Source organism: Plodia interpunctella, chromosome 19 (assembly GCF_027563975.2).
Source record: "Plodia interpunctella isolate USDA-ARS_2022_Savannah chromosome 19, ilPloInte3.2, whole genome shotgun sequence".
Lineage (NCBI taxonomy): Eukaryota > Metazoa > Arthropoda > Insecta > Lepidoptera > Pyralidae > Plodia > Plodia interpunctella.
Window position 1 is genome coordinate 1,049,973 of NC_071312.1, and position 19,393 is coordinate 1,069,365.

The 19,393-nt window shown below is 32.7% G+C and overlaps 3 protein-coding genes across 13 annotated transcripts in view; 1 reads left to right on the forward strand and 2 right to left on the reverse strand.

Moving 5' to 3' along the window:
* Nucleotides 1–670: 670 nt before the first annotated feature.
* Nucleotides 671–1,948, reverse strand: CycH (Cyclin H). The gene has a single exon (XM_053759774.2). It carries the CDS (start codon nt 1,801–1,803, stop codon nt 826–828), a length of 978 nt encoding a protein of 325 aa, XP_053615749.1. The 5' UTR covers nt 1,804–1,948; the 3' UTR covers nt 671–825.
* Nucleotides 1,949–2,285: 337 nt separating this feature from the next.
* On the forward strand, nt 2,286–15,949 carry Ras64B (Ras oncogene at 64B). 2 transcript variants are annotated; one of them, XM_053759961.1, is made up of 5 exons: nt 2,286–2,495; nt 2,714–2,801; nt 5,179–5,390; nt 5,712–5,932; nt 15,061–15,949. In XM_053759961.1, exons 1-4 carry the CDS (start codon nt 2,391–2,393, stop codon nt 5,904–5,906), a joined length of 600 nt encoding a protein of 199 aa, XP_053615936.1. In that variant the 5' UTR covers nt 2,286–2,390; the 3' UTR covers nt 5,907–5,932; nt 15,061–15,949. The 2 variants fall into 2 exon arrangements, with proteins under 2 accessions (XP_053615936.1, XP_053615935.1); XM_053759960.2 differs by lacking the exon at nt 15,061–15,949 and having other exon boundaries at nt 5,712–9,310.
* The window catches only part of GluClalpha (Glutamate-gated chloride channel subunit alpha), a 28,423-nt gene continuing 24,970 nt past the window's right edge, over nt 15,941–19,393 (reverse strand). For all 10 annotated transcript variants that reach the window (XM_053759949.2, XM_053759944.2, XM_053759952.2 and 7 more), the window contains one exon: nt 15,941–19,200. In XM_053759949.2, coding sequence (XP_053615924.1) covers nt 19,161–19,200 — 40 coding nt within the window. In that variant the 3' untranslated portion in view covers nt 15,941–19,160. The remainder of the gene's footprint in view (nt 19,201–19,393) is intronic.

Genomic DNA, 19,393 nt, shown 5'->3' on the forward strand with positions numbered 1-19,393 from the left:
TTCGGTTTTTATTATCTGTACCAATATTTTAGTCTCTTCCTTTCAAACCATTGAAATTTTGAATAGATATAATTAATGACCCCAGGTGAAACTTAGGTTATAGACTTGTGGCCAATAGCTAGATTTAAAGTATATTTTATTAACTAAAATGAGAGCTAATGCGATCGAATTCGCCGCTAATTTAATTGCGTGGGCGCGCACAACAACGAAAAAAATTTGTATCAAAACGGAACCCTTCCCAACACCAATGCCCCTAGTGGCGAATGCAATTTAGACGAATTTCAAAAGTTAATAGTAATTTTTCGTATCAAATGTTTATTTTGAGATAAAAAATATCCATGTTTTGTATTGTAACCCCAACGTAAATTGATAGATTTCCAAAAAATATTACCCATTTTATGAAATAATGTTTTATCATATCTTTTAAACAATAATCAAAACGGAATACTGCAAGCTTGGTACTGCATCTACATAAAAAAATGTAAAAGAAAACTTAGGCCTTATTAAATGTCTCAAAATTTCTAAAGTATGTAATTTGTTTTCATACATATTTAAATTAATAGTTCCCATGGTTATTATGTTTAATTTTGCATGTTTAAATTTATCAATAAAACTGAAGGCTCAGATAAATTGCAAGGCAATATTGTGAGGCCAGGAGAAGAAAAACAGGTTATTAAGTTGTCTGTTTTATTATGTACTTGTTATAGTTATATTTAGTAAAGATTACATATTAGAACTTCTTCCATCAGATTAAAATGAAGAGTTTATTGACATCTGATGAATGAAGAGTTGTCCTTTCATAAAAATATTTTTTTCATCTTAAATCTAAGATGCAGAGGGAGACAACACTTGAGTCACTCCACTGGTATCTAAAGACATCCGACTTGAACCTTGATACGGCATATCATCTTCGTCAAGGGCCTCCCTCATTCTCCTTTTGTAAATCTCACTGTCCGGATTGTTCTCCTGATTCCTACATCTGTCTAACTTCTTCTCTATGACTCTCACTTTTTCCCGAGCAGGACTTTCGACCATCTTAACCAGAGACCGAATTTTCCGGACCGCTTCAATCAGAATAGCCAGTTTGTCATTTCCAGCATCTCTGAACAACATATCAGTGACATAACTGTCCAAATTCTCTTGTTCCTTGCTGGCCGCATGCAGGACAGCAGCCAGAGCTATTTGAGAAGGAGCATAGAGCAGACATGCATCTGTCAAAAAAACTTTTTCAAGAAACTCATCTATTCCACTTCTCAAACGCTCAGGATTTGCTAAACTACAACGTGTTTTAATATCAATTAGAAAACCTTCCACAGGCCGGAATGGATTGTGTATAGTCAAATGGTAATTAAGTTGTTGCATTAACAGTAATTCATTGTTTAAGATAATATCCGAGGCTTTCTCTCTATCTCCCTTTATGTTTGCAACAAACTGACCTATAGATACATTAAATTCTTCCACTTTACACGCCAAATAGACACATGTTGCTAATATTTCTTTAGGATGGTAATCCATTGAAGAATTGTATAGATAGAACCTTTTGAAATAGTGAAAAGCTGTTCCTACTACGCCTTTTGGCATAGGCGGGCTAAATCTCTTGCAAAAGTCTTTGAGATGCAGTTCGTACTGCTTCAGCAGTAACCTTTCTTCTTCGGGCGACAAGAAAAAGTTATATCTCTGGTACTCGTCGATGTGGGCTGCATGTTTGGAGATGTACTGTATATTGTGTTTCTCCCGTAGCCGTGCGAGCTCGTTCTCGTCACTAAATGTCCAAAACTTTTTCTGTGAACTTGTTGAGAACATATTGGTGATTTCAACACTTCTCTTGGCTACCAAATCTATGCACAAATTGAGAAATGAAAGACAGTATTTACCATTGAACAGACAGAATAAAACAAATTGAAACGGCCATACAAGCTTGATAGAATTTTTAGCTTTTTTTTACTGTGACATTGACATATTATGACAGATATTATATTGTTTCGATGTTAGCAAATTGTATGCTACTTTCGATATTTTTGTGAATATTATATATTATATTTTTATTGAATAATATAGCTATTATTCAATGCATGCTTAATAAAAAGCACGAAAAATAAATGTGCACATCTGTTGATTTTTTATTTATTTCATAAAAATGCTAAAATTTACTAAATATCCTAAATTTAATTACAGAGTATTCATATGTAACGGAACGTGTTAGTATTTTGTCTCTCTTTATATAACGGAGATATATATTTTCTATTTCCTTTTAGCATTGACACTTCTATTCTTCCCCTCCCTCTTCCACAGACTGAATCATCAAATGACTTTAGATCTATTTGTCGCAGAAGTCGGCAATTTTTTATAAAAATCTAGTTTCTTGTTATTAATTTGTGTATAAATACAAAATGTCGAGACCCGGCGATAGACCAAATCAGGCTCAAACCTACAAACTTGTTGTTGTTGGTGGCGGAGGCGTCGGAAAAAGTGCTATCACTATACAATTCATTCAGGTATTTATCACCGTAATAGGATAACGCTACGAGTCAGATGATTTCTCTTTGTATAGGTATTCTCTCTTTGCTTAGCAACAAGTTGTCAAGTTCATAATATGTGTAAAAGTCGAATAGTGTTCATATTTATAAATAGTATTGTTGGGAGTTGATGTCAAGGTTGCTTGAGGACGCCTACAGTCCAGCTGTTCTGAAATAACCACTTGTTCTGTTTCCAGAGCTACTTTGTGACTGACTATGACCCTACAATCGAAGACAGCTACACGAAGCAGTGTGTCATTGATGACATTCCGGCCAAATTGGACAGTAAGTGGCTTGATAAAGATAACAATAGCTCTTTTGTTTCTAGTGGGAGTTTTATTGGTGTACTGATTTCTTGGCAAGTTTGCCTTGTACAATCAAAATGTAATTTTAATAATTATATTCTGTTATTACTCCGTTTTCCAAATGTTGTTTACTTATAATGTTAAAGATTGGAGGAAATTGAAAAGAATTTGTTTTCAATTAAAATTTCCTTATAACATTTAATTGTCGATAATCAGTACAGACACATAATATGCTTCATAAAATTGTTAACTAGTGGCACCAGTAGCTGACTACCAGATAAAAAGTGTATGTAAGTCTGTCAAGACACTTTCTAGACAGACTGTATTGTTTACAACGAAATGATATATGGTAGCCAGCTAATGGTCAGTCGGTGACAGGTTAAGTAACACTTGAACATAATTCTCCTAGATATAATATAGACAGATAGAACAAAATCTTTATTCCTTATCATTATAATGCAGATTGGAAATACCAGTGTAGTACAAATATGAATATTAATGAGCAAATATTTGGTGTTGCATGCACACCATATGGTTCACACAACCATACAGCCCACGCTCAACATTGAGGAGGCCAAACAACTAGAACTAATATTTATGTTTTATATTGGTGTTAGTTTAACATTTTATGTTTGCCATTCACAGTCACAGTTATTAAAAGATTTTTTTTTTGTTTGGTTAATTATACATATATATATAAGTATATATATTTTCCTTTCATCAGCACTTGATCACAATCATAATATGTTTCAGTATACCTTTTGACCATGTACTTTATTATGTACTTACATGTTATATTACTGATAAAAAATTATACATAAATTTATATTTAAAAAATGGTAAGCCCTTCTGGCATAATAGGGACCAACACTGTTTGTATGAGTTTCTTTCGGCATTTCTTCTCAGCAGTGGTTGTTCCGAAATGCTAGTAGTTTGTAGCTTTGGTAAAAACATCATTTAATTTAGATTATGACGTGAAAAAGTGCCTGTGAAGGCCTAATTTCTGAATAAATGATTTGATTTTGATTTCAGCATTTCAGAAATTAGACTAGATTTTTGTTTCATTAATCCTTTGAAGATTTGTCTACATTATGGTAGTTGACAAGGTCATAGTATTGTAAAAATATGTATAATCTAGATATATTTAGGATCATTATGATAATTCACAGAGTGTAACAATGCAGCTGGAACATTATACGAAAATTTAAAGTTTGTTGGAAGGTCCAAAAAGTAGGTATGAAAAAAGCTTTTAATTATAAAAACATGACAAAAAATTTTGTAACAATTTTTTATTAAGAAGTCATCACCGTAAACATAATATTTAATGTAGGTCACACATGCTTTTCAACTTTAGAAAATAATAATGCGATGAAAAAAATATGGAATCAAGATGAATTGATAGACAGGGCTGGATTCCAGAATTTTTTCATATCATTATTATTTTCAAACATATCTTTGCGTAAACATTTTATCCAATTGTGACATCACTTGTTCGTATCATCAAGTATGGAGTGTTTAGATGAGTCCAAAAATGTGATTTTATTTTTCTCATATTGAAAGCATTGTCATTATCACAGTAATTTTTTCACTGGTATTTATTTTAACTTAAGGGCCTTCCAACAGTCGTCGACACAAAAATTTGTCAACTAGCCTATTTAACATGACAACAGTCATAGAATAAACATACACTCTGTTATTCATAAAAATGATAAAGCATACTTATTTATTTATATTATAAGTACTTTAAATATTATACTTTATATTTATGTTATATACTTTATATTATATATGTATATATACTATTAGCTTGAACTATGCTTAATAATATAACATTTCTTTGCATATATTTCGAGTATAATGCATATGTTGTCTTGTCTATTTAACACAATCTGAGCTCAATTTACAGATAAAACATAGTATAAGTGTTATTCTAGATTTTGTTCTTTCTGTGCATCTTTAATCTAAATCAAAACTAGATAATTCACAAAGAAAATAACAAGAAAATATCTTGAAATATATCAGGACAAATCACACAGATTGAGCTAGCCCCAAAGTAAGTTCGAGACTTGTGTTATGGGATACTAACTCAACGATACTATATTTTATAACAAATACATACAGTATAAATAAACATCCAAGATCCGGGCCAATCAGAAAAAGATCATTTTCCATCATGAGCCGACCGGGGATCGAACCCGGGACCTCTCGGTTCAGTGGCCAGAACTTTACCACTGCGCCACCGAGGTCGTCAAAATAAAGATCACAAAGATTCAATTATTTTAATCTTTCATGTTTTGTTTTTTATTACGTGACAAGTTATGTTATATATATTTATTACTAACATACATTATTTGCAGTTCTGGACACGGCGGGCCAGGAGGAGTTCAGCGCAATGCGGGAGCAATACATGAGGTCGGGCGAGGGTTTCCTCCTGGTGTTCTCCGTGGCCGACCATGCGAGCTTCGATGAGCTGTACAAGTTCCACAAGCAGATCCTCAGGGTCAAGGACCGGGACGAGTTCCCCATGTTGATGGTCGGCAATAAGGCGGACTTGGAGATCCAGAGAGTGGTGAGAATCGAGACTGTTATTTATTTGTATAAAACAAAAATAATTAAATATAAAAAAAATCCTTTTCAAAAGTTCCAATTATAGATTTTGTCTAAAGTATTCAAAAAAATCCATATTTTTTAAAGTTTGAAAAAAACAAAAATTCCTCTAACTACACTAAACAATAAACTCTGGCCCTCGCCCAATGGTCGATCGCGATAGTCCGACAAAGAATTATTATTCCTGTAAAACACATTACTTGTCAAATTATTCCAAAATGTTCCATGCATAGAAATATTACAACATTATATTTTCTAAAAAAATAATAAAATTCTATTCCAGGTGTCCTTAGAAGCAGCACAGGCTCTGTCCAGACAACTGAAGGTTCCGTACATCGAATGCAGCGCCAAAGCACGAATGAACGTGGACCAAGCGTTCCACGAGCTGGTGAGACTGGTCCGCAGGTTCCAAGAAGCCGAGAGGATCCATACGAAGAACGACCGCCCCCCCAAGAAGAGAAAGTGTGTCATCCTGTAACAGAAAACTTGGAAACTTTAAGAGGAGTGAGTATTTTTTTTTTTGCCAGTTTTTTTTTTCGGGGTTATATTTTTTTAAATTTTAATTTGTATTTTAGGCAGCACATTGCCAAAGATACTTATGGAAGAAAGGAGGGTAAAGTGTCTAGCAGATAATTGAAAAATGGAATTATATCAGTTTTTTTTTATGGCTTATAGGCACCGCTATTTTGAATATCTTGATGTGAAAAAATAGATTCGGTTCGCTTTCATACTGCCCGTTTCTGATATCTCAAACTAGGTCACAACTAATGAGGTATACTTGAAAAAAAAAAAACTATCTTTGATCTAATGTTGTGCGTTCTAGTTGGTCTAAAAGGGATATGTGTGTTTTCCTACCACTCTCAAGATTTTTTTTTTTTTAATGTAACAAATTTATTTTTGGATTGAGATAAAATTTTAGTGCTGTGCCGTGCGGTCATTTAAACTAAATATTCATATAATTTCAAAGGCTTGAACCTTTCCTTTTTTCTGGATCTTTTTCTATAAAAATTGACGTCATATATTTCTGTATAAATGTTGCGGTATAAATATGTTTCTTACGGCGAAAAAAAAAAATAAATAAATTAAAAACTTCAACTTCAAGAATACTTTCTTGCATAAATGCTTGAACATTGAACACAAGTTTTCTTATGCAGGCCATTTCTGTTATCATTTTAGTCGAAATTCAAAGAATTTTATGCAATGGTGCTAATTTTCACGGTAGTATTTCGCAGTAGGTGAGATTTAAAATTCGCGCCATTTTGTGCGATTTCTCGTTTTTCATAATATCATTGTATCTAGTTTTATAAACTATTGTTAAAACTATACTATATCTTCATTTCAATGAAGTTATGCTTTATACATAATTTATTATATAATTCGTCTTAATTTATTACATGTAAAAATAAACACACTGAAAATAATCACAATACTTATTTAATTATATTTTAAGCATATTATTTTATAGGTAGTATTCTATTAAAAGATTTTTGAACTGTATTTACTTGGGTAAATAAAATAGTTTTGGATCTTCTGTACAGTGTATTTTTGATATTATAGTTTTTTTTTTTAATGTTTTCAATGTTTACTATGAATTTTTGGGGCTTTATCACAACAATAACAAGGTTGTTGTCAATTTTAGCTATATAATAACATTTTTTTAAAATGTTTTTGTTTATGTATGGCGTTTTGTATACTTGAAATACTTTTTTTCTTATTGGTACTTGGAACGAAGTTCCTTATCGCGAGGCGCGAACAATGGCGCAGGTTACAAACGGGATAGCAGGGACCGGACAAGCCGTTCGTTTGCTTAATCCTTTGAAAAGCTTTCCCATATTCTTGTGTAACCTGTTCAATGGCTAACCCAATCCAATGACTATCCCATATGGTGAGGCTAACCCTTTCAAAGGATTTCCCATATGATATGGCTAACTCTTTCGAAGGGGTAACCCGTTCGATATAGCGCTTACCCCTTAAATGCCTGCGGGGGGAGAGGGGTGTAGTTTTCATCACACCCCGATCCTGCGCAAATTTGCGTAACTCCGTGTGTGAAGAGCCTAAAAGACACGAAGCGACACATTGAATCGTGTAAATAATAACGCACCGCTTTACCGCACGCGCTTAGTAGGTATTTGTTGTGCATTGCAATTTATTAAAATTAAGACCGTATGGCCTGAGCCACCCTGAGCTTAAAGCATAAATTAGCCTGCTATCTGAACGGGTAACACCTTCGTATGACTTACCTCAAAGAAAGGGTTTTGTAGTCGTGGATATAGCGCTTACCAAAGCAAATTGAACGGGTTACAGCACCGAACGGCTTTCGAAAGCAAACCCATTCCAAAAACCCCTTCAAAACCCGTGAATGGGATAGCGGTCCGGTCCCTGCGAGATAGACGCCTCAGCGGGAGAGATGCCTCATATTTAAAACTGCTAACTTCCCGAAGTCGCGACTAAGATTTAATTGAAAAAGTAGGAATGACAGTCACCCCGCACCTCATTTACCCGAGAACATTTGCGCGACGAGGACGCGTTTCGATTGTGCATGTAAATATCGTCGCGGCGAAATTCACAAACACCTCAAATATTTAAAGATTGTTATTTTGCGTTTTACAACGTTCGCAACAAATTACGTTATATTTTTTTAGTTAAGCAGTATACTGGTTCATTGAGACTGCATTTAGTAAATAGATGATTTTTTGTTCATAATTTATCTAAAAAATAGATGGGTATCTATCCTTATCAAAAAGGATAGTTACGCTGATTTTTCGAGGTGTAGATGCCCCCTAAGCGCATATCCCTTCATACATGGAGCCCCCATTCTATGATAGCTTCGTTCAAAATTGAATAGGTATTTTGTGAATTTTAATTCTGTTTGGCCGGGCCCGTCTGGTTTAAGGTAAAAATTGATTTGGTAAAAAGGTTTTGGCACAACTAAAACGCTTTAAATTATTATGGTATTAGAATTGCGTTCTAAAGATAACAATTAAATGATAATTATGAAAAAAATGTTTATCTTTATTGTAATCCATGTTTCTTGGAAACAACTCATGCTATAGGAGCAGAACTAGGTGTACATTTTCGTTTACACTATATAAAAGGAAATCTTCTTAGTATTTTCACGGTGGGCCAACTATCCATACAGCTAGACATCTGTCCTCAAAAAAAAAGTTTTCACAAATACCTAATTTCTGCAAAATCTGTATTTGATAGGTTAAAAAATAATAATTCAACATTACTACTACTTTAGTAGAAAATATTCGTATACAATTTTAATTTTTTAAATTAGGCGGCCATTTCAAAAAGTTTGGCATCTATCTCGGTCTATGAGAAGCGAGTGGGAGGTGAATTTGGTAACTGTGTTTAATTCGATTTATTCATTCCATATACAGCTTTGTGTTTGCGTTTTATTTGTTCCATATATAACTCCGTTATCGTGACATTTTATGATATAAATTATGATTGTAAGTACAGCATACATCTACCAAAAAGCGCAAGGTACTTCGTTTCGATTTGGGTATATAGACGCCCCACGACTATTGAATATTTGCATTGTATTGACTAATATGTCAAATCAATTTTGTAGCATTTTTATTAATAAACAATTTTAATCCATGAAATGTTACAAAATTATGTAATAGCAAAGATTTTTCTATCGCATATGACTTATTTTCCCTGGTGCCATGTTGTACTTCTAAAAACAATATTTTAATAATGATGTGCGTTTTATTTTGCAATTTGATGTAGCACAAATATTATGGTGCTTTCAGTAATAGCCTGATAATATGACGCACACAAGTCAAAATATATATAAAATTGGTCATTAAAATTTCGAGTCGAATTACACAAGTGAGTGTAAATTAAATAAATTAAAAAAAAAAAACTAAATACGTCTAGAAACCAAATAAAAATTTATTGTATTTTCCTTAATTCTATTTTTTTCAGTAATTAATTTTAAATATGTTCGAAATTTTTGTTTAATTAAATTCGAAAAATTAGTAATAATAAAATACCACCGTGTTTTATACATACCAGTTAAACGTACACTTCTTTATACATTTCATAACATTAGGGGGGAATTAGAATTCTGCAATTTTTTAATCAGACAGCCTAGTAATCTGATTAGAAATATGTGGATTGTAACATATTTAGACAGAGATATATATATTTTTATATTGTAGTAATGGTTGTTACACATTTTTTTCTAAGAAAATAGTAGACGGTGAGATTTTGATAACGTATATAAAAAATATTTTAAATTAACTTTCTATAGTTTATTTTGTGGTATACAGGCTTATTTTTTAACGTTTTATTTATATCTATGAACTATAGATACCATTTCGTTATTGTTCAACAAATATATAATATATATAAAAAAAACAGTAACTTTACATATTTATTGTCTTTATTTATACATTCGCTGTACTAAGCATTATACAGAATGATGAGACCAGAATCACTTCTTTATTTTTATGTTAAAAACGGATTTTATTTTTTAAAGTTAACGTTCGTTCAAAGTAATCACTGCCATTAAAATGCGTCTTAAAGCGTTATATTGCATTAACGATTAACGAGACGTTCTGTCAAAAATAGAAAATTGATCCTTTTATAAACATACGTGTATTATTTTGTTGCAATGAGATGAACCACGCGCCGTTCTATTTAGCTCCAGCCAGATTATGTCATAAGCAGTAATAAAATGTTAGCCAATGTTTGTATATGGATTTATCTAAATAGACAGCTGTTCGTCTCATTCTCCATCTATATTTCGAGTTATATATTAATTTATTGTTGTAGATGTAAGAGTAACAGTATTCTGTGTTTTAAGTTACATTTGGAAACCGCAAAACTAGCTATTTATTGTAAATTATTATATGATTTAAAATATTTAAAGCTTTTAAATGACTTCGCGCTGTGGAACTTTGGAAAAAATATTGATATCTTCATGGTGCTTTTCTTTTAATTTTTAAATGATGCCTTACATTTTAAAAACTATTCACTTAGGCACTTAAAAAAATTTTAATTTTGTTTTGGTGGGCTAGTTTTTTTTTTAAATTAAAATGTGAAATGTTGCTGTGGAACTTCAAGCAAAAACATTGTTTTTTTTTATTAGTTAATTACTTATTTGCTTGTTTAGTTTTGTGGTTCTCCGTCAATTATTTTATTGCATGTAATGTTTAAAACATGATGTACCTTTAAGACCTACCTTGAACGGCGTCTTGTTTTAATATTTAAAATAAAGTTTGTTTGTGGTAATGTGAAATTGATTTTCTGATAATCGGTGCTTGCAAAAAAAAAAATATTAATAATAAAAAATGGCACTTATATAATTTCCAAGGATGCAAAAGTTACAGACACAAAAACTTATCGATAACCAATTTCTTATATAAACTTATCGATATTGACAGACGCCGTTTTAGGGGGCAGCACTAGCTAGGCGAGTGCAATAATCAGCTTTAATACGGGTGCAGCCCGATAACAGACTAAACCCAAACTGTTGTTCAGCTTATCGTATTGTAATAAATATACTTATTGTAACAATTTTGTTGTTTTTCTTAAATCCAAGCTCCCATGATTTGTTGTAGTATACTATATGTACTGTCAGTAAAATATTACCTACTTTTTTTCATTGCAAAGTCACTGTCACCGATAATTTTATACAAGGGGTCTTTAGTCTCACACATATTAGTCCATCCGTCTTTTTTGTTTCGAATGAATAAACTTAAAAACTATTGGACTGATTTTGATGAAATTTGGCACAGAGATGAAACCTTCAGGTGACATAGGCTTTTTTAAAATTATGGTTTTACCCGAGCGAAGCCGGGTCGATATAATTTGATGGTTTCAGGCCGGTAGAATATAAGTTGTCGAAAAATATGTGAACGGTTTTTATAATACACAATTTTACGACAGTTTTTATCTTGTGAGATACATTCATGAACAATTACTATTCTGACTCATGAATAAAATCTGCAAATAGTAGTTTCCATGAAAAATCGATAGGTGGACGGCACAGATTAATACAATTAATAAAAGATATTTACTAAAATATGTATATTTTAGCTAAGATCGAACACAATAGGCAAGTCGCTCGAATATAAATGAAAGCAAAACTTTTCATAATGCAATTAAACAATAGAACTTGTGTCGCCATGTCGTTGTGGTAGAATGGTTCGTTGTCTTCAAGGCTTCTGGCAAATTAATAGTTTTTCAGCTTCATTCTGCGAAAAGAAAACTATATTAAATATATCTACTTTACCTTACTTCATTTATGATTTAAAAAGTTACAGATTTGATTTGTACGAAGTTTTTGCCTACATAAACGTTTGTACAGTTCAAAATCATGTAAAAAGTGTTTACTTTCTCTTTTAATAGTACTGTAATCTGTGGTCTACTGTAATTTTAAATTGGCTAGTAGTTTTTATGACTGAACCCTTTTTAGAAGGGATCATTTGACCAGGGAAGGGACCATTTGAGACAGACGAGTATTAAGATTAGTCAATCTCAACACTCGTCTGTCTCAATTAATGTCTGATAGTTACTGTTAAAATAAGATAAGATAAATTTAGTTACGGAGGATGATAATTCACAAATTCTTTTACCTGTATCAACTTGTATATGGCGCCGAGCGATTCATCATTTCTACACGAAATGGAACCAGTGATGGTCGACCTTTTCCCGCCCCAACTTGATGTAAACGTCAATTGCGCTTCGGTCCACGCAAAAATGCAGGCCACCAATAATAAAAACACCAAAGCCTTCTTCATTTTTTAAATTCTCTTTTTTCTTTTTTTAACTGGAAAAAAAAGGTTAGATATGTTGAAAAGTAGATTTCGTTTGTATGATTTCGAAAAATGAACGTTCTTTTTATACTCTCCACAGTTGTACGTAGATATGTTTTCAGAAAATTAACGAATCCTTATAACGTTTAATTTGTTTGCAAGTAATTGTTTTCTCTCCCTACGCGTTTGGTCTGCCTGCGATGACTCAGCTACATACCCGACTTCGTATATATTTTAAGTTATTTTGGCACGAGTAAAAAAATATACGAGTAATAAATATAATTTAGTGTTTTGGATTAAAAGCTAATAAATGGGGACTAACTTAGGTATGAGAAGTTTGGAGTAAGTCAAGGGTAAGTGGTGTGAAAGTTATAAAACTCACTATGAAAAATAAAAATTAATGAGAAGTTGTTCACTAAGACAAGAATATTTTTGAACTGAGCGGGAAATGTAGGAATATTAGTACCATAATATGTCATAAAAAATAACTGTCGTTAATCAAATCATCTCCCTTTAGGAGATAAATGGTTAATGGTTTTTTGATAGCAATTTCATTGGCGCCCTTTGCTCGACTGCGGCGAAGCCAAGAGCGGGTTATGTCTTACAAGCCCTTCATTACGTTTCAAAATTATAAGAATATAAGTCTAATTTCCATTACGATTTTAGCGACATTAAAATATAATTCGTCGAAAATTTCACGTATATAAACATCATATCATCATCTACCTACCCGTAACCCACTTTATGTGTGGTCGGTACAACGTGTCTGTCTCCTCCCTGCTCCGTCTGATGTAAACCGATCTACAACAATCTTTCGCCATAACCTGCCGAACAAACTTCATTAGGTATCTCTTCTTAGGTCTTCCTCTACGTTTCCTACTCAATTTCATGTCCTGTACCCTTTTTACAACGTTGTATAGGTACCATCGAAGCTTTACAGTTTGTTCTGTGATTGGTGCTACCTTCAGACTCATATTCATGTCCATTCCTGTCCATCCTAGTCACTTAACATCTTAATCATTCTCTTCTCCACCACACGCAGTCGTCTTTCAGCCGTCACCCAAATTTTTGAACCATAAAACACAGGTCTGATCCTGGTCTTGTAGATCTTGCCCTTGAGATGTAGTGGCATTCGAGAGTCAAAAACGACTATACCCTATTCATCTTGGACTGAGACAAAAGGTAAACAAACCTTGAACAAGAAATCATTATTTCTCGTTATTCCTTTGTTAATGTTGTTCTTACTTTCCGTTAATGTTAAATTTTTTGTTGTTGCTTTATAGAGTCATGTCGATTACTTAAATGTTTGGTTTGTTAATTTCTCATTTTTTTGTTTACCTTTTGTCTCAGTCCAAGATGAATAGGGTTATAGGTACACTATTCATCCAACCGACGCTAATTCTTTTCACATCACGGTACCGTCGATTTTACCGTCGCTTTGGAAGATGGGAGATATCAACAATTGACAGACTAGAAAGGATACCCCATCTAAGGCATCTGGATGGAAACTGGAAGAACCATTATAATCGACAATCGTATTACATTTTACGTGATATTCAATTCATTTTAACGACGAAAATTGATTGTTTTTTTTTTACAGGCGTTAAATACCCAAAAATCTCTCTGACGATAATAAAAGCACGTGGCAAAAATGATTGAGAAAATTGTCTTGTTTATGGTGTGAACTATGATTAATTTTTGTACTTATTTTTTCTTTTTTCCAAGATTCCAAATTAGCCCGACATTCCGCTAAAGTTGAAAGTCTTCATTTGATTTGCAGAAACCATCTAGTGGTCATCTCATAGCCCAGTCTTGTATATAAGGGCGATAAATCTATGTAGGATCATTTTATAACAGATATTTGAGAAAGAATCATGTCTCGAGTGGTTATCTTTGTTTTGCTCGCGGTTTTACTGATGGCTGAAGCCCAGCTTACCTTTAGCACGGGATGGGGTAACGGAAAGAGGTCGGTGAACACAGAAGGAGAATCAGATGGATGCATTCCTGATGAAACGATCTATGTCTTGTACAAATTGATACAGGTTAGTTGCTTTTCAGAAATAAGAAAGAATGTGGTTGTGGAAGGTTCGAATCCTACTCGTGTCATGTGAGTTTGTTTACCAATCTCATGTATAATACGGTATCGACCACCACTTGGTTGATTATTAACTTGTGTGTGAAATGGTAAACCACCCCATTAATAGTGCCAAGAAAGTTGTTGAGTTAGGTAGTGTTTCATTCCACGTAATGACCACGGCCCTCAGCCATGAATAATAGACTATGAAGAACTGAGTTGCTTTAAAAAAATCCTTAAAAGGGTTTAAAATAGGTGGATGTTCGTCTGAAACTTCCACGTGTTTGTTTGCACGTGAGAAACGTGAAATTTCAGATTTACCTTTGTAATTTAATTAGTGATAGTAAAAATGCTTTAGTTAAACATTTAAAGTTACTATTTATTTATCTATTTACTCAAAACTAATTGGTTAGTGGAAAAATAGTTGCCACTCCGTAAACGTTAGTGACCACCAAAAATTTTAAAAAGATTTTGGACTTTCCTTTCGTGGTGAAAATTGGCTTTTATACTTGACTTTTACAAAGAAAGAAAGAAAGAAAAAATATATTTGCCAAAAACAAATACAAATATACAAATTGATGTCATAATGAATTAAACCTACATGTTTTACCGAATATAGGTAAACATAAATAAATAAAGAGGAGCAACAACGTAAGTTAATAAGTTTTATGCCAACACGATAAATGAATTATTCGCTAAATGGTAGGTAATCAAGCCGTCGTAACATATTTTTAGGTATTTTTTTTTAATAATCATTTCATAAAGTTTATTTTCCTTTTCAGAGTGAAGCTGAGAAGTTTTTGGCGTGTAAAAATGGAGCAAAGAATTAAATCTATCTTTTGTCTTCCAATCCTTTTGCCTTCTCTTGTTTAAAAATATATTGTTATTATAATTTGCATTGAAGTTATGTTATAACTATTTATTTATTGTGAATATTGTTATACTATGAAAAAATTGCTTTTTGTTAACGAGCGTTCTCCTAGTTTCTTCCTCAGCCGTTGAGCATTGCAGCCCACTACTACATTACTGTAACTATAGGTTCCTATATTATATTTATCAGTGTTATAAATACATATTTCTGTAAAATAAAATTTCTACATGTAAGATGTATTCCTAAGACAAATCGAATGTTTTTCGTTCCCAGTTAACTTCTTTTAATCTTCCACACAGATTTTCTACGATCTTCATATTATGCTTTCCTTGTTCTATTAAATACACTTCAATTTTAATCGATGTTTTAAAGCATAAAGATAATCTTATAATTAATAATGTCGTATTGCATAAGTATACCACCAATTTATTAAGGAGCTAAATAAAATATAAACGTAACATCTGTACTAGGGAAGGTCTTATTAGATCGGTTGGGTGACCTAGCCAATTTAAACACACTATTCACACATACATCGTTAGTGTTATATTTTATGGTTCGTATAATATTATAGGAAACTTATTTATCAAATTATTATATCATAGCTTTATGCTATTAGCTTCCGAAACTTTCCTATACTGTATTTCCAGTGACAAAAGTATCCAAAGATAAAATTGGCTGAAAATACGTCTCGTTATTGGCTACATAGATTAGATATAATTATTTCACTAGTATAAAAGTAACACGAAACATATTATTGATATTTATATAAGTGTTTTAAAAATAAAACAGAGTTTCACATGGGTATACTTTTATTAAAGTCCTTCCCTTACAGCGTACTGTAAAAGTAAATGATTGGGAATGATGGTACTACAATACTATAAGGTCTTAAAAAACTTATTTTAGCTGCAGGTTTTTATGCTATTTCTGGAAGCAACCAGGATTTTCTTACTTGCTTTTGATGATTATATTACACAGGTGTTTTCAAGGGTTACCTTAGAGAAGCCCAGGAACTCCGAGGGTCAGGATAATATATATAATATATATTGACATTAAAAATTCTTGCCCGCGGCAATAAAACCACAGTAATCTGTGGTCGCTGTTAAAAAAAAATACACAAATAAAGAATATTCTTTAAATATGACATATTAAATTGATTTATTGTAGTCGGTGGGCGTTCATAACATATTATTAATTAGAAAAATCTCAAGGTAATTGACTTATTGTTATTAACAATTTTCTTAAAAAATAAGTAGGAAAGCATATATTTTTGTTATAGTTCCTCGTTTGATATTGTTTTATTAAACGTGCTTCCGAAAATGACACCAATTAAATTGATTATGTGATTGAATTCGGGTAATTTCAGAATGTAGGCAGCAAGGTACAAACTACGTACTCATCACAGCCCAAGAATACCTAAAGGACATACTTAAATTAATAAAATCGGGTATGTCCCCTAATTTACTGTTACCAACCTAAAAGTCGTTACGAAGAAGGGACGGAAATAGAAAATGAGCAAGAATAAAAAAATCACTCTGGAATCATTCATGGGCACCGGTTCTTAAATCGATATTTTCTTAATCGAACACAGCGTTAGTGATATACTATAAAGACACGTGTTATAATAAATTCACATTAAAACATTTATTATTTTTTGGTGGGATCGTACTCTTTATTTGTTATACATAATCAGTAAACTGCAAATAAAATTCAAACATATTGCAACGCAAGAAAATTATATATTTGGTCATAAAATTTTAATACGAAATTAGAATAAAAAGATAAAAGATTCAAAAAATCTTTTAACGAACGGTATAGACATTTCAAGAGTACTCTCCCACAAATAGTTAATAGGAAACATTGAGAATATGTACAGTGACACGCATAGACATAGTGTGACATAAAATGAATATTAATAAAATCTTAACAGTGTTTAATAAGTAATATTATACTATATTTAATATAGATAACTGTACAGTGAGCGACACAGGTGTAGAGAGTTATTGGCCCAACTATATACATTTAACCACGTACCTAAGTTTCCCATTAAAAGATCCTATATTTACCAAAATAAGAGGGAGAAAAAGATCACATCATCCAACAATGTACCTCAAAATAGTTATTATTTTAAACACACATTTTATTTTATTCAGTGGTTTTTATCAATAAAAAATCCGGACAAGCATTCGTTTCAAATATAATTGAAATAGCACTTATTACTAAGACTAAAATCAAATTAAATAATTGAAATATAATTTGGTGATAAACTCTGTTAACGTCCACATTTGTATAAGACCTTTTAAATGGAAAATAACCTTTAAACATATCTAAACATTACACTTATCTAAGAACTAGTTACTAAATAATGAATAAATTCCTTTTGTCTTATAGACGATTTCTTAATTAGGTTATAAATGAAACCACGTGGTCTAGGCCATCAGTTGTATCGTACATTAACGTCTTTTCGCTATATTAGGCTATTTTCTAACGATTAGTAATGTAATCTAATACGACCGAGGTCACATCATTCTCATGCACTTTTATTAATAAAAAATATTCTTTGTTTAGACCTGAAATAGTTATTCTTTTCTTTATCTCCTCTCTTTTCGGTATTTAACATTGAAAGAACGAAACAATAACTAATCCAGGTCCAATCAGAGCATATTTTTAATAATAACGGGAATAGTTTTAACTTAAATATTTTTGATGAATGAATACATAACATATTCAAATGTTCACATAGAAAAGGTTTCCATCAAAAATGATATAATATGCTAATCTATTCCGTATTTTAATACGGATACAGTCTAATGTCGCGTTACCTCTCGACAGTACATAAATATTTCTATGTTTGTAATCATGCATCGTCTTACATCTACAGCTATATATTAACATACATTTTAATATTTTTCCATACATGGAGCCGTTTTTTGGTAAAATTATCAAAAACCTTTCTTTCGGAAAGAAATTTTTATACATTTAAATACACATAAGTAATGAACTAAATTAATTACATAACTATTTTTTTTATCTTAATAGATAAATAATAATATCTGAGCTTAAATAGGTGTTCTTCGATTATTAGCCGGTTTTTCATTCGCCTGATATAATCAGCATTTTACTATCTAAAAATAACCAATACATGTGCATCGTATATGTATAATAATTTATGAATACATTTGTATAATCATTATATCCCATACACCACTTTAAGCGTCTTTTTGACTAGTAACTACATTGGCAGCAAATTGAATCTGTTTGCATGCCAAAATGAAGAACCGGCTAGACCATTGTGGATTGGCGTGGCGGCCTTTATACTCGCTTGTTCCTTTGGGCTATGTCCATCAAGAGCAGATATTTATCGGTACTTCAAATTCTAGAGCATTTACGATTTTGATCTGGATATATATGAGGTAGAGTATATTGAAGATGTTTTATCAAATCGAGATCTCTTTGTCTCAACACCAAATCCTCTTAACCCTAAAATGTTTCATGTTTCTCGTTATGTTTCCTTTCTCTGTTTGCTTGTGTTGCATCTGGACTGATGATCCAAAGAAAGACTGCGTATGTATCTGTAAATTTATCGAGAGCCTTTTGACTGGTTGGTTGTTTTATTTCTCCTTTTCGAAGCTAAACTCGAGGAATCAGGTGCCTGTTGTATTTTAGAAGGAATTCAGAATTGTAATATCGTCTAGCTCTGATCGAATGATTGTGTCGACCGATTCCTATATCAGATGGGGTGAGTGAGTGCATGGCTCTAGAGAGTTAAAGTCAAACTCGAGGACACCTCGCCTGTCGTCGCCCGGGAGTGGCGCGGGGGGCGCGGGGCGCGCTGGGGGCGCGGGGCGCGCTGGGGGCGCGGGGCGCGCTGGGGGCGCGGGGCGCGCTGGGGGCGCGGGGCGCGGCGGGGCGCCTGAGGCAGACGGCGTACGCGGCCAGGAACACCACGTAGGGGGCGAGCACCGCGCACGCGAGACTCGCCACCTGCAAGCCGCCGCCGGCTGTCACGGAAAATCACTTCTCTTCGTCCTCGGTGCGGAATAAGTAGGTTGACCTGCAGATAAATCATTACATGCTATTGTAATTATTATATAAACATCAGACATCATAAGAAATATAGGACACTTGGGTAATAATACGTAGCAACATAATAATATAATTCTTTATTGTGACAACTATCTCCATTTGTTAGTAAAAGTCTACATATTATAAAAAAGACCATTCGATTAATAGAGGGAATTAAACTC

Bases quoted from the DNA above. Each gene is read 5' to 3' on its own strand.
- CycH (XM_053759774.2), bottom strand. From the start codon at position 1,803: ATGTTCTCAACAAGTTCACAGAAAAAGTTTTGGACATTTAGTGACGAG.
- Ras64B (XM_053759961.1), top strand. From the start codon at position 2,391: ATGTCGAGACCCGGCGATAGACCAAATCAGGCTCAAACCTACAAACTT. The intron at 2,496-2,713 runs GTATTTATCACC...TTCTGTTTCCAG, and splicing joins TCACTATACAATTCATTCAG to AGCTACTTTGTGACTGACTA. The intron at 5,391-5,711 runs GTGAGAATCGAG...ATTCTATTCCAG, and splicing joins ACTTGGAGATCCAGAGAGTG to GTGTCCTTAGAAGCAGCACA.